General features: G+C 38.9%; 1 protein-coding gene across 2 annotated transcripts in view; it reads left to right on the forward strand.

The window, feature by feature from the left end:
• Positions 1–15,515, forward strand: part of FOLH1B (folate hydrolase 1B) — a 100,005-nt gene that overhangs the window by 41,376 nt on the left and 43,114 nt on the right. For both annotated transcript variants that reach the window (XM_008704438.1, XM_008704437.1), the window contains exons 11-12: positions 504–586; positions 13,089–13,152. In XM_008704438.1, coding sequence (XP_008702660.1) covers positions 504–586; positions 13,089–13,152 — 147 coding nt within the window. The remainder of the gene's footprint in view (positions 1–503; positions 587–13,088; positions 13,153–15,515) is intronic.

Genomic DNA, 15,515 nt, shown 5'->3' on the forward strand with positions numbered 1-15,515 from the left:
GCCACAGACATCAGTACTGCTAACTGAGCTTCTGTTGACAAATTCTGGCAGAGAATGGAGTGAAATCACACAACCAGCTGACACTGAACAATTGTTTGTGTGATGCCAGAATGTGGAAGAGTTGTAAGGAATTTTCTCTCAGTTCTATCTGCTCTCAGAACACAGACCACATCTAACACTTTCTTCTTTCTCTCCGGCAGCTGCAGAGCCAGATGGCTGCCTGTGTGTATCTAATCATTATATATCAGTTAGAATATTATGACTTCACAGAATTTTTGCTGTGTCTACATTTTCCCCCTTTTTAGTGCAAATGTGCTCTTTTGTATTGACAAATCAGCTTTAAAATCTCACGAAAGGAAATTATATAAGTCAAAATTCTCACCAGAGTTCACCTTTCCTAAACAACCAATGAAGTTTTAGGGTTGTTTTTCTGTGGAGTTTTACAATGTTTTGGATATATTATGCATTTTCCCAGCATTTATATGTATTCACATATATTTTAGGATGGAGACCTAGAAGAACGATTTTGTTTGCAAGCTGGGATGCAGAAGAATTTGGTCTTCTTGGTTCTACTGAGTGGGCAGAGGTTAGTTGATAATTTGCTACAATATAAATTTTCATAATAGCAAAGCAGTTAATACTTAATTCTCAAAAATGTAAAAATAACAATTGAATTCAGTGAGGATATATTCAGACTTTTTTCTAAAATCTGAAATAACACATCCTTGTTTAAAAATAACAATTCTTTGTATTGAAGAACTGTTTTGTTTGAACTTTTGAAGCCACTTAATGTCAATTGTCAAAATGATTTATCTTCATTTTCTGGGAGTGTGATAGTAAATAAGTAATTCACTAGAAACCAAACATCAAAATAAGATATCACATTTCTATCGCCATTTCCAAATTAGCTCCTAAAGCTATCCACATTTAAATCCCCCCCTTGAGCCTGTACAGTAGTTGCCCCCAAACTGGACAACCTAGAAGAAATGGATAAATTCTTAGAAACATATAATTTTCTTGGGTCCATAGCCTCTCATGGTTTCAGAGGGGAAGGGGATTGGGGTGAGGGGGTAGCAAGGTGATGGGTATTTATGTTCCTTATATGACTGACTCTGAATTAAGTCATGGTAAAAATGAGACAGGAAGTCTCACTGAAGAATATTTGATAGGCCCCTTTAGAAGTAATTTTACCTTTACACTGAAGATGTTATATACAAACCAAATGGTAACCACAGATCAGAAACCAGTAATGGATATGCAAAAAATAAAGACAGGAATCTAAGTATATCACTAGAGAAAGCCAACTAACCACGAGAGAAAAGAGCCAAAGAAGAAAGGAACAGAGAGGAACTACAAAAACAAACATAAAATGAGCAACAGAATGGCAATAAGTATATCCCTATCAATAATTACTTTGAATTTAAATGGACTAAACATTCCTATCAAAAGACAAAGGGACAGAATGGATAAAAAAAGCAAGACCCATCTACATACTACCTACAAGAGACTCATTTTAGAGTTAGAGACACATGCAGCCTGAAAGTGAAGGGATGGAGAAGCATTTATGCAAATGGCTGTGAAAAGATATCTGGGGTAGCAATACTTATATTGGACAAAATAGACTTTAAAACAAAGACTGCAACAAGAGACAAAAAAAGACACTATATAATCGTAAAAGAAACAATCCAACAAGAAGATATAACAATTTTAAATATTTATGCACCTGACATGGGAGCATCCAAATACATAAAGCAGTTAACAACAAACATAAAGGAACTAATTGATAGTAATACAATAATAGTAGGGGACTTTGACGTCCCATTTACATCAATGGATAGATTATCCAAACAGAAAATCAACAAGGAAATAGTGGCTTTGAATGACACTTTGGACCAGATGAATCTAACAGATATATTCAAAACATTCCATCCTAAAACAGCAGAATACACATTCTTTCCAAGTGTACATGGAACATTCTCCAGAATGATCATATCTTAGGTCACAAAATAAGCCTCAACAAATTAAAAAAGATTGAAGTCATACCATGCATCTTTTCTGACCACAGCACTGTGAAACTACAAGTCAATCACAAAAAAAAAAAAAATCTGAAAAGAACACAAATACATAGAGGTTAAGTAACACGCTACTAAATAATGAATGAGTCAACCAAGAAATGAAAGAGAAAATCGAAAAATACATGGAAACAAATGAGATTGAAAACACAATGGTCCAAAATCTTTTGGATGCAGCAAAAGCTGTTCTAAGAAGGAAGTTTATAGCAATACAAGCCTACTTCAGGAAGCAAGAAAAATCTCAGATAAACAACCTAACCTTACATCTAAAAAACTCGAAAAAGAAGAACAAACAAAACCCCAAATCAGTAGAAGGAAGTCACTATAAAGATTAGAGCAGAAATAAATGAAATAGAAACTAAAACAAAAAAAAAAATAGATCATGAAACCAGGAGCTGGTTCTTTGAAAACATCAACAAAATTGATAAACCTTTAGCTAAACTACATCAAAAAAAAGAGAAGACTCAAATAAACAAAGTCAGAAATGAAAGAGAAGAAATAGCAACCAACACCACAGAAATACGGATTATAGGAGAATATTATGAAAAATTATATGTGCCCCAAAACTGGACAACCTAGAAGGAATGGATAAATTCTTAGAAACATATAAATTTCTGGGGTCCATAGCCTCTCATGGTTTCAGAGGGGAAGGGGATCGGGGTGAAGGGGTAGCAAGGTGATGGGTATTAAGGAGGGCACATGTTGTGATGAGCCCTGGGTGTTATACGCAACTAATGAATCATTGAATACTACATCAAAAACTAATAATACAGTGGCTAACTGAACTTAATAATAATAAAAAAAACAAACATATAATTTACCAAAACTGAATCAGGAAGAAATAAAAAATTTGAATAGACCAATTATCAGCAATGAAAGTGAATCAGTAATCAAAAAATTCCCAACAAACAAAAGTCCAGAAACAGGTGGCTTCACAAGTGAACTGTACCAAAAATTTTAAAAAGATTTATTAACTATTCTTTTCAGATTAACCCAAAAAATAGAAGAGGAAAGAAAGCTTCCAAATTTATTCTATGAGACCAACATTACCCTGATACCAAAACCAGAGAAAAACACTACATAAAAAGAGAACTACAAGCCAATACCACTGAGGAACATAGATGGAAAAATCCTCAACAAAGTATTAGCTAACTGAATCCAACAATACATTTAAAAAAAGTCATTCGCCACAATTAAATGGTATTTAATCCTGGGTGGTTCAATATTTGCAAGTCAACCAATGTGATCCACCACATTAGCGAGAGAAAGGATAAAAACCATATAATCATTTCAATAGATGTAGAAAAACCTTTTGACAAAGTACTACATCCATTCATGATGAAAACCCTCAACAAAGTAGTTTAGAGGGAACATACCTCAACATAATAAAGGCCATATATGAAACCCCACAGCTGACATCATGCTCAGTAGTGAAAAACTGAGAGCTTTTTTCCTAAGGTCAGGAACAAGGCAAGGATGTCCACTTTCACCACTTTTATTCAACATAGAACCAGAAGTCCTAGACACAGCAATCAGACAAGAGAAAGGAATAAAAGGCATATACATTGGTAAGAAGGAAGAAAAACTTTCACTATTTGCAGGTGACATGATACTATAGGAAACCCTAAATTCCACCAAAAAACTACTAGAACTTATACATGAATTCAGTAAAGTTGCAGAGTACAAAATCAGTAGGCAGAAATCTATTGCATTTCTATACACTAATAATGAAGAAGCAGAAAGAGAAATTAAGGAAAAGCAATCCCATTTACAGTTGTACCACAAATAATAAAATCCTAGGAATAAACTTAACCACAGAGGTGAAAGACCTTTACTTGGAAAACCTTAAAACATCGATTAAAGAAATTGAAGATGACATAAACAAATGGAAAGAAATTCCATGCTCATGAATTTGGAGAATAAATATTGTTAAAATGTCCATACTACTCAAAGCAATAAACAGATTTAATGCAATTCCTCTCCAAATACCAGCAGCATTTTTCACAGAACTAAAACAAACAATCCTAAAATTTGCGTGGGACCTCCAACGGCCCCAGATGGCCAAAGCAGTCTTTATTTATTTATTTTTTTAATAATGATTTTTTATTTTATTATGTTAGTCACCATACAGTACATCCCCGGTTTCCGATGTAAGGCTCAATGATTCATTAGTTGTGTATAACACCCACTGCACCATGAAATACGTGCCCTTCTTACTACCCATCACCGGCCTATCCCATTCCCCCACCCCCCTCCCCTCTGAAGCCCTCAGTTTGTTTCTCAGAGTCCATAGTCTCTCATGTTTCATTCCCCCTTCTATTTACCCCCCCTTTCTTTATCCCTTTCTTCCCCTACTGATCATCCTAGTTCTTATGTTCCATAGATGAGAGAAATCATATGATAGTTGTCTTTCTCTGCTTGACTTATTTCACGTATATGATTATCTCCTCCCAGTGCCGTCCATGTTGTAGCAAATGTTGAGAACTTCGTTCTTTCATAGCTTGAGTAATATTCCATTGTATATATGGACCACAACTTCCCTAATCTGCATCATCTGTTGAAGGGCATCTCGGCTCGCTCCACGATGCATTAGTGTGGACGATTGCAGCATGAACATTGGGTGCATACTTGGCCCTTCTCTTTCACTACAGTCTGTATCTTTGGGTAAACACCCAGTAGTGCAATGGCACAGGATCATAGGTAGCCTCACATTTTAACTTTTTAAGGACCTCCACACTGTTTTCCAGAGTGGCTGTACCACCTGCATTCCCACCAACAATGTAGGAGGGATACACTTTTCTCCACATCCTCTCCAACTTGGTATTTGTTTCACGCATATCTATTTTTGCCATTCTAACTTGCTTTTAAGGTGGTATCTCAGTGTGGTTTGATTTGAATTTCCTTGATGGCTAATGATTTTGAACATTTTCCATGTGTCTATTTAGCCATTTGTATGTCTTCATTGGAAAAGTGTCTGTTCTTATCTTCTTGTTTTTGATTTGTTTATTTGTTTCGTGTATTGAGTTTGAGAAGTTCTTTGTAGATCTTGGATACCAGTCCTTTATCTGTAGTGCCATTTGCAAATATATTCTCCCATTCCGTGGGCTGCCTCATAATTTTTTCTGACTGTTTCCTTGGCTGGCAAGATACTTTTAATCTTGATGAAGTCCCATAAATTCATTTTTATCTTTTGTTTCTCTTGTCTTTGGGGATGTATCCTTGAAAAAGGTTGCTTTGGCTGATGTCGAGTAGAGGTTGTTGCCTATGTTCTCCCTCTAGAATTTTGATGGATTCCTGTCTCACATCGGGTCTTTCATCCATTTGGAGTTTATTTTTGTGTATGGTGTGAGAGAGTGAGGTCAAGTTTCATTCTTTTGCATGTAGCTGTCCAATTTTTAGCACCATTTATTGAAGAGACTGTCTTTTTCCCACCGGATGTTTTCCTGCTTTATCAAATATTCGTTTGCCCAAAGAGCCGAGGTGCATCTCTGGGCTCTCTATTCTGTTCCATTGGTCTATGTGTCTGTTTTTGTACTTGAGTACAATACTGTCTTTGTGATCACAGCTTTGTAGTACAGCTCGAAATCCGGCATTGGTACCCCCAGCTTTGTTTTTCCTTTTCAACAGTTCCTTGGAATTGAATACCTTTTCTGTTTCCATCCAAATTTAAGGACTATTTGTTCCAGTTGTTCGAAAAATGTCCTCGGTATTTTGATCGGGATAGCATTGAAAGTGTAGATTGCTCTGGGTAGCATGGACATTTTAACTATGTTAATTTAACTTCCCGATCCGCTTAGAGCACATGGAATATCTTTCCATCTTTTTATGTCTTCCTCAATGTCTTTCAAGAGTGATTTATAGTTTCTAAATATAGGGTCCTTCATCTCTGGTTAGTTAATTCCAAAATAGCGTATGGTTTGGTGCTGTGTAAATGGGATGGATTCCCTAATTTCTCTTCTTGATCCTGGGTATTCGTGTACAGAAATGCAACTGATTTCTGAGCATTTATTTTGTATCCCTGCCACGTTACTGAATTGCTCTATAACTTCTAATAGTTTGGGAGTGGCTTCTTTTTGGACTTTCCATATGAGTATCATGTCATCTGCGACGAGAGACATTTTGACTTCTTCTTTGCCAATTTGAATACCTTTGATCCCTTTTTGTCGTCTGAGTGCTGTTGCCGGGACTTCTAGTACTATGTTGAATAATAGTGGCGAGTGGGCATCCTTGTCGTGTTCCTGATCTTAGGGAAGGCTTCAGCTTTCCCCATTGAGAAATAATATTTGCAGTAGGCTTTCTTAGATGGCTTTTATGAGATTGAGAAATGTACCCTCTATTCCTGCACTCTGAAGGGTTTTAATCAGGAAAGGATGCTGTATTTTTGTCAAATGCTTTTCGGCATCGATTGAGAGGATCATATGGTTCCTGAGTCTTTTCTTGTTGATCGTGTATCACGCTGATTGATTTGCGAATATTGAACCACGCTTGCATCCCAGGTATGAATCACTTGATCGTGATGGATAATCCTATAATGAACTGTGTTAGGATTCCCTATTAACCCAAGTATCTTGTTGAGGATTTTGGTGTCCATATTCATTAGGGAAATGGGTCTGTAATTCTCCTTTTTGAGGGGTCTTTGCCTGGTTTGGGGATCAGGTAATATTGGCCTCATAGAATGAGTTTGGTAGCTTTCACTTCTGTTTCTATTTTTTGAAATAACTTTAGGAGAATAGGTATTATTTCTTCTTTGAATGTTTGGTAGAATTCCCCGGGGAAAACAGTCTGGGCCTGGAGTTTTGTTATTTGGAAGGTTGTTTATCACTGACTCAATTTCTTCATAATTAATTGGCCTGTTTAAGAAATCAATTTCTTCCTGTTTTCAATCTTGGTAAGTTTATAGGTTTCAGGAAGGATTCCATCTCTTCAGATTGCTTAGTTATTGGCATATAGCTGTTGATAAGAATTTAATAATCCTTCCAATTTCAATGGTGTTCGTCATGACCTCTCCTTTTTCATTCATAATTTTAATAATCTGGGTCCTTTCTCTTTTCTTTTTGATAAATCTTGCCAGAGGTCTGTCAATTTTATTGATTCTCTCAAAGAACCAGCTTCTAGTCCTGTTGATCTGCTCTACTGTACTTCTGGTTTCTGCTTGATTGATTTCAGCTCCTAATTTTGGTCAACTGCTTCCTCGTGTGTGGATTAGGCCTGTCCCTCTGTTGCTGTTCAGCTTCTTGAGGTGAGAATATAAAAATTTTAGGTTTTTCATTCTTTTGAGTGAGAAACTTGGATGAAACATGTATTTCCCCCTTAGGACTGCCTTTGCAGTATCCATATAGGTTTCGGACTGAAAATGTATTTTCATTCTCGTTGATCTCTACCATTGTTTGCATTTGATTTTGATTTCCTGGTTTATCGAGTCATTCCTGAGCAGGATGGTTCTTGAGTCTCAAATTGTTTGAGTTTCTTCCAAATTTTTCCTTGTGGTTGAGTTCCAATTTCGAAGCGTTGTGGTCACGAGAATATGCGGGGATAATTTAAATCTTTTGGTATCGGTCGAGACCTGTTTGTGTCCCCCAGAACATGGTCTATTCTTGAGAATGTTCCATGGGCATTAGAATAGAATGAGTATTCTTTTGTTCTGGGGTGTAGTGTTCTATATATATCTATGAGGTCCAACTCGTCGGTACTGTTTCAAGCCTTTGATTCTTTGCTTAGTTTATGCTCAGGGTGTTCTGTCTATTTCTGATAATTGGAGTGTTGAGGTCCCTACTGTTATCTGTCTCTTTATTTACATGTCTCTTTATTCTGGTTAAGAGTTGGCTTGTGTATCTTGCTGCTCCCACTGTTGGGCATATATATTTATAATTGTGATATCCACTTGTTGAATACTTCCTTTAAGGGTAATATAGTGCCCTTCTGCATCTCTAACTATAGTCTGTAGTTTAAAATCAATTTATCTGCTATGAGAATTGCTACTAACTTTCTTTTTGAGGTCCATTTAGTGAAAGATGGTACTCCATCCCCACTTACTCTCAAGTCTGAGGAATGCATCTTTGGGTTCGAAATGAGTCTCTTGTAGACAGCAAATGGATGGGTCATTTCTTTTTATCAATCTGCAACCCTGTGGCACTTTATGGGAGAATTTAAGCCATTTCACATTAAGACTGAGTACTGAGAGATATGCTTTTAATGATGCCATGTTGCCAGTAGTCTTTGTTTTTAATGCTGGCTGTGACTTTCTGTTCTGTGTATCACTCTTGTGAGGCCTTTTTACCTTTATAGAACCCCCGTATCTCCTGTAGAGCTAGTTTCGTGGTTCTACGAAATTGGTTAGTGACTGGCGGTTCTGAAATGTCTTTATTTCTCCATCAATTCTGAATGACAGCCTTGCTGGATAAAGGATCCTTGGCTGCATGTTTTTCTCTGAAAGAGCTTTAAATATGCTCCCCCAACCCTTTCTCTCATTCCAGGTCTGTGTAGACAGGTCTGACGTAATTCTGATGCTTTTGCCTTGGTACGTGAGAAATTTCTTTGCCCTGGCCGCTTTCAATACTGTATCCTTGCATCTAATATTTGCGAAATGCACTATGACGTGACGTGGCGTAGGTTTGTCGTGGTTGAGCTTGGGAGGGGTCCTCTCTGCCTCTTGGACACGAATGTTTGTTTCCCTTGCTAGATTAGGGAAGTTTTCAGCTACAATTTGTTCAAATATCTCTTCTAGACCTCTGTTTTTCTCCACCCCCTCGGGGATGCCGATGATTCTAACATTGGATCGTTTCATTGAGTCAGTAATCTCCCGTAACCTACATTCGTGGGCGTGGATTTTTTTAAGACCATCTTCTATTTTCATTTTTTCCTCTATTAACCCATCCTCCAATTCACTAACCCGTTCCTCTGCTTCTGTGACCCTGGCCGTCAGAGCCTCTAGTTTTGCCTGCATTTGGCTCATAGAATTTTTAATTTCTGTCAGATTCGCTCTCATTTCTGTCCTTAGGGATTCTATATTCTCAGTAACCTTTTCGTTAATACTTTTTTCAATTCTGCTCATCATTTTGACCATCGTTACTCTGAATTCCATTTCTGATAATTTGGTTACATCCATATCCATTATTTCTGTGACAGAGGCCACAGACTCACTGTCTTTTCTTTGCTGGGGGGGGGCTTCTCCTTCTTGTCATTCTGATGAGGAGAGGTTGTGGGGTTTTCCAGAGCCCAAATTATTGACTGGGTCCCAGGCCGTGCCCCTTGTTTTATAGGGATCTTAGGGATGTGGGCTTCTTCTTTAAAGATTTTATTTATTTATTTATCTGAGAGAGCGAGACAGACAGTCAGCAAGAACGGGAACAGAAACACTGGAGTAGGAGAGGAAGAAGCAGGCTCCCAGCAGAGGAGCCCGATGAGGGACTCCTTTCTGGAACGCTGGGATCACGCATTAAGCCAGAGACAGGCGCTCAATGACTGCACCACCCAGGCGCCCCGGGTCGTGGGCTTCTTGATTTTTCAGCCTGCCTTCTGTGTTCTGGGGGAGGGGCCTGCCGCACCGATACTCAGGCAACCCTGTTTGGGTAGAGTCTCCGTTTCCCCCGCGAGGAGGGATGGGGATGGGCACGCTGTGAGCCGGTATTTCCAGGCTTTTGTTCTCTGGTGGCTTTCCCTGGCGGTCGGCTCTGCCTCTTCTGAGAGTCAGAGCAGCAGAGGCTGCATTGTCACAGGACAGAGGGATTGCAGCCTGTTCTCCACTGATGTTCTGGCCACTTTAACTCTGTTACTGTTGGTGCTGCTCAACCCTGCAATGTCCCAGGATGTGCGCCCCACACCCGGTGTCCCTGCCCTCACTTCCAGGGCCGGTGCGTCTCTGTCCTTTGTGTTTCTAACGCCGCCAGCCACCGGCCGCCCCGCGCACTCCCGGGTCTCCCGGTCTCAGTCTATGCCAGGTGAGCACACTGCGATTCCGGAGTTCCGTGAGAAGCCTGGTGGCGCGCGCACCCGGTTCAGGGTCTCAGTCTGCTGTTCCGCGGGTGCCAACCGCGAGTCTGCCCGCTCCCCTGTGCAGGTGGCCTGCCAGCCGCCAGCTGCCCCGCGCACGCTCCGGGAGCTCCCGGTCTCAGTCTGGATCCCGTGAGCACACCGGGATTCCGGTGTTCCGCGAGAAGCCTGGTGGCGCGTGTTCACGGCTCACTGGTCTCAGTCCGCTCTCTCGCGGGTGCCATCCATGAGTCCGCCCGCTCCCCCGTGCAGGTGGCTGCCGCTTCCCGGCACCCAAACGCGGTGGCTCCCTCCCCCTTCCGTTTATCTTCTGATATCTGTGCGCAGTTTTATGGCTCCCCTCTTCGTACCTCAATACTCAGCACTGGAGATGTTCATTTGTAGAGATCCAGATGTATCTTCCTGCGTCTCAGGCTGATTCCGTGGTTATTTAGGCTGGTCTGGTACCTATCCAGCTCGACTCAGGGGACCGGCTGAAAAAGGGGTCCCCTACTCCTCCGCCATCTTAACTCCCTCCAAAGCAGTCTTTAAAAAGAAAAAACGGGAGGTATCACTATTCCAGGTTTCGAGTTATACTACAAAGTTATAGTATGGCATTGGCACAAAAATAGACACATAGATCAATAGAATAGAATAGAGTGCCTGGAAATAAACACCACAATCATATGGTCAATTAATTTGACAATGCAGGAAAGAAGATGCAAAGGGGAAAAGACAGTCTCTTCAACAAATGGTATTGGAAACACTGGACAGCTACATGCAAAAGAATGAAATTGGGTCACTTTCTTATACCATAAACAAAAATAAACTCAAAATGGATTAAGGACCTGAATATGAGACCTGAGATCATAAAAATCCTAAAAGAGAGTACAGGCAGTACTTTTTCTGACGTTGGCCATCGCAACATTTTTCTAGATATGCCTGCTGATGCAGGGGATACAAAAGCAAAAATAAACTATTGAGATTATATCAAAATAAAAACCTGGACAGCAAAGGAAACAATGAACAATACTGAAAGCCTACTGAATAGGAGAAGATATTTGCAAACGACTTATCTGATAAAGGGTTAGTATCCAAAATATATAAAGAACTGAACAGCTCAACACAGAAAAAACAATCCAATTAAAAAGTGAGCAGAAAACATGAACAGATGTTTCCCCAAGAAGATATACAGATGACCAGTGGACACATGAAAAAAATGCTCAACATCACTCATCATCAGGGAAATGGAAATCAGAACCACAATGAGGTATCACCTCACACCTGCCAGAATGTCTGAAATCAAAAACAAAAGTGTTGGTTAGATGTGGAGAAAAAGGAACCTTGTGCACTGTTGGGGGGAATGCAAACTGGTGCAGCCACTGTGGAAACCAGTATGGAAGTTCCTCAAAAAACTAAAAATAGAATTACTATATGATCCAGTAATTCCATTACTGAGTAATTACTCAAATAATATGAAAAACAATAATTCAAAAAGGTATATGCACCCCTATGTTTATAGCTGCATTATTTACAATAATTATTTACAATAACTAAGTTATGGAAGCAGCCCGTGTCCATCAATAGATGAATTGATAAAGAAGATATCTATATCTATATCTATCTATCTATCTATCTATAAAGGAATATTATTCAGCCATAAAAAGAATGAAATCTTGTCATTTGCAATAACATGGGTGGACCTAGAGAATATAATGCTAAGCAAAATAACTCAGAGAAAGACAAATACCATATGTTGAATTTAAGAAACAATGAATGGGTGGGGGAGGGAAAGAGACAAACCAAGAAACAGGCTCTTAAGTATAGAGAACAAACTGATGGTTACCAGAGGGAAGGTGGGTGGGGTAATGGGTAAAATAGGTGAAGGGGATTAAGAGTACACTTATCATGATGAGCACTGGGTAATGTATAGAATTGTTGAATCACTGTATTGTACACCTGAAACTAATATAACAATATATGTTAACTATACTGGATTTAAAATTTAAATTGCATATATTTGAGCTTGCATATATTGTTGGCTTTGTGGAATGGAATAGCTGTAAATATATGCAAAGTTAATGTTTATCTCATTAATTTCCAGGCATGCTGTAAAACTTATTTGGCTTCTATTATATACTTTAGGAAGTAGGAGAAGCCATGTAAACTTCCATTTTCTTTGGGTGGGAAAGAAAGTAGTGCTCCTGAAGACAGGAAGGATTTATGGTGGCATCAGAAAGAGCCTAAATATTTTGAGGTTTGTCCCTTACAGATTATTTTCACCACCTAGAGTTGCAAGTTTTTTCCACTTCCTTTCTTACTGTTGGGACGCTTAGGAAATTACATGTTTGGAGATTCAAAATCCACTGGATAGCTTAAAAACCAAACAAACAAATAAAACAACTCTGCTACAATTTTTGTCAGCATTTTACTATTGTGCAATGATCAGTCTTGACCAGTGGGTGGCGCCATCCTACAGAAGAATGTCATGCTTCTGAGTATAGTATGGAAACTTCACATATTTTTAACCCATAAATTTGACATTATTCATTCCCTGAGAATCGGACGGGATTCTTGGCGCCTGGGTGGGTCAGTTGGTTAGGCGTCCACTCTTGAGCTCAGATCAGGTCTTGATCTCAGGGTCATGAATGAGTTTAAGCCCCATTGGGCTCCATGCTGGTCTGGAAGCCTACTTTAAAAAAAGAGAGAGAGAGAGAGAGAGGTTTCTTTCTTAAGTCATTCATGTTTGCTAAGAGAATTTCTTAAAGGATAAACCATGGCATGGTTAAGGAATCAACTCCTTCTCTATTTACCACATTAAGAATATGAGCAGTTTCGTCTTAAATTTTAATCTTAAAAATGTTTTGCTTGTTATTTCTTAGAATAATCTTTATTGGAATTCTTTCAAACAAACTCTGTTTGAGAATGTTATATATCAGTTTTGTGGTCAGCTCACTTCAGAAATCTGTACACAGTACATGTAGATGTACATTGTTTTAGGGGGCAGTTATGGTATATGTTTATGGTTTTCTTTCTTTTTTATTATAGGAGAATTCCAGACTCCTTCAAGAGCGTGGTGTGGCCTATGTTAATGCTGATTCTTCTATAGAAGGTAAATGATGTTGGTCTCATAAGAAAAGATGTGATCTTGGTAGTAGCAGCCACTTAGTTCATAAATGATGCTCCAGTAAGGAGGGCAAATATAGTAATGTGGTTGGGGACTCTGCTGCTGGTGGTTCCAGCTGTGCCCTTGCCTCACAGCAGCTGTGAGCCCAAGATACTAATTTGGGAGAACAACCCTTTCTGATTTGCTTCATCTGGCAAATTACCTTGTCCGTGCTAGGGATCATAAATACCTGTTAAATGGATAAATAAATCATAGAACTAAAGATTTCTAGTTAAGTGAATAAGTAAATCACAGAACTAAAGATTTCTATGGTTTTAGAATGGAATAGCAAAAAAAGTATAATTTAAATGTAATCCTAGTTTTATCATATCACGCATATAGATTTTGGAAAAAAATACTGATGTCCAAGTATTTTTTTTATTAATTTTTTTCCCAATTCACCAAATAGTTATTGAGCACTTCTCTATGTAATGTATTTTCCAGTATTTCAAAGGAATCAGAGGTTAGTAAAGAACAGTCTTGCACTCGGGACTTTGTTCCTCAGTACAAATGATAAATTAGTCCAGGATTTTAATATATGCAGGTACTATGAAAAGGCCATAAGGATACCTGGGTGACTCAGTCGGTTAAATGTCTGCCTTCGGCTCAGTGTCTGCCTTTGGCTCAGGTCTCTCTCTCTCTCTCGAATAAGTGAAATCTTTTAAAAAATCATATTACTATATTTTTTAAAAAGGCTATAATCAGACTGATCTGGAAGTTCAGAGGAGAGAATAGTAGTAAGTTCGGGAAAGGCTTGAGAAATGACATTTGAGACTGGCCTTTAAGAACAGATTTGCTTTTGATAAGCAGAGATTTGAACAAAAGGGCATCGTCAGATCTATTTCCAAGATCAAGCAGTCCATTGCCACTACCCTCCACACCCACTCATCTTTCTGTTTTTGACCACATGCACCTTCCCGGCCAGTGCAGCTGCTGTTTCCAGTACTCAGATGACTGTTCAACACACTCTACCTGTTTAATTCTTATCATTACAGCCTCCCCTGAACTGTTGCTTTTTCAAGGAAGCCCTGTCTTTAGCACTCATCGCTGCCATGGCTAAACAACTATTTGCTTTACAAACTACTTCTGTTACTAGGCTGTATTCTTCAGCCAGGAGCAGACAGGATCTTGATAACTCGTGGCTTCCTTGCTAAAGAAACATGTGTTGTACAGGTGCAGCAAATGAATGAGTCAATGAATGCAGGGTGGTCTTTTAGAATTTTCCCTTTAGTGTAGGAGTAAACTTTCATATCAGCAGTAATTGAGACAGTGCATTTTGCTGGAGGCAAGTTAACATGTACATTTCTTCTTCATCCACCTGTCTGAGTTACATCGTCCCAGAAGGTACTCATGCACTGCATGTCAGCCATGCTGCCTTCCTCCTCTGATGTTCCTGGTGAAGAGCCTGGCCTTTCTCGGGGCACTGCCACTTCTTAGTTGTGTGACCTCAGGTTGTGACTCACTTTCAGTGTCTCAGTTTTCTCACCTCAAATAGAGTTACCGGGCTGCCTGGGTGACTCGGTTAAGTGTCTGCCTTCAACTCAGGTCATAATCCTGGGGTCCTGGTATCAAGTCCCACATTGGGCTCCCTGCTCAGTGGGAAGTCTGCTTCTCCCTCTCCCTCTCCCCCTGCTTGTTCTTTCTCTCTCTCTCTTGCTCACTCTCTCTCAAATAAATAAATAAATAAATAAATAAATAAATAAATAAATAAATAAAATCTTTTTAAAAAAAGAAGAAAAACACTTAAAAAAATAGAGTTACCATAGCACGTATCTCCAAGGCTCTTGTCAGGCCATAGCAGTTAATATTTGCAAAACTCCCAGACCTGTCCCTCTCACAGAATGAAAGTTCAAAAATATTAGCTTTGGAACTATTACCTTACTTTGAAACACATAATCGGATGAAACACCTTTGGTATACAGAATAAGTTCTTACATGTATCTTTCAAAAGTAGAATAATGTTGTCTTTATTGCTAGTTTTGTTTGTAAGATTTGATTTTTAATGCTTTTAAATCATTGGAATTTGCTGATGATGTCACTCACTGCCTAAAATGCTGCATTGTCTCCCCATCATTTTCAGGATCAAGAGCACATGACACCATGTTACTCAATGCCTAGGCCATTTTTCTTACTTTGTTTTATATTTAAAATTTTGTTAAATATTTGTTTTTAAAATAACACAGTGAGTGATACATTGGCTTTCTCATGGTAAAATGCAAAATTTATAAATAAAGCAAAAATAGTATCACTCTCAAACTCAGCCCTCTCTCCAAAGGTGCTACTGTCCTCAATTTGGGATGTTTCTGTCA

This window comes from Ursus maritimus, unplaced genomic scaffold, assembly GCF_017311325.1.
Source record: "Ursus maritimus isolate PB19 unplaced genomic scaffold, ASM1731132v1 scaffold_16, whole genome shotgun sequence".
In the NCBI taxonomy this organism is placed as follows: domain Eukaryota; kingdom Metazoa; phylum Chordata; class Mammalia; order Carnivora; family Ursidae; genus Ursus; species Ursus maritimus.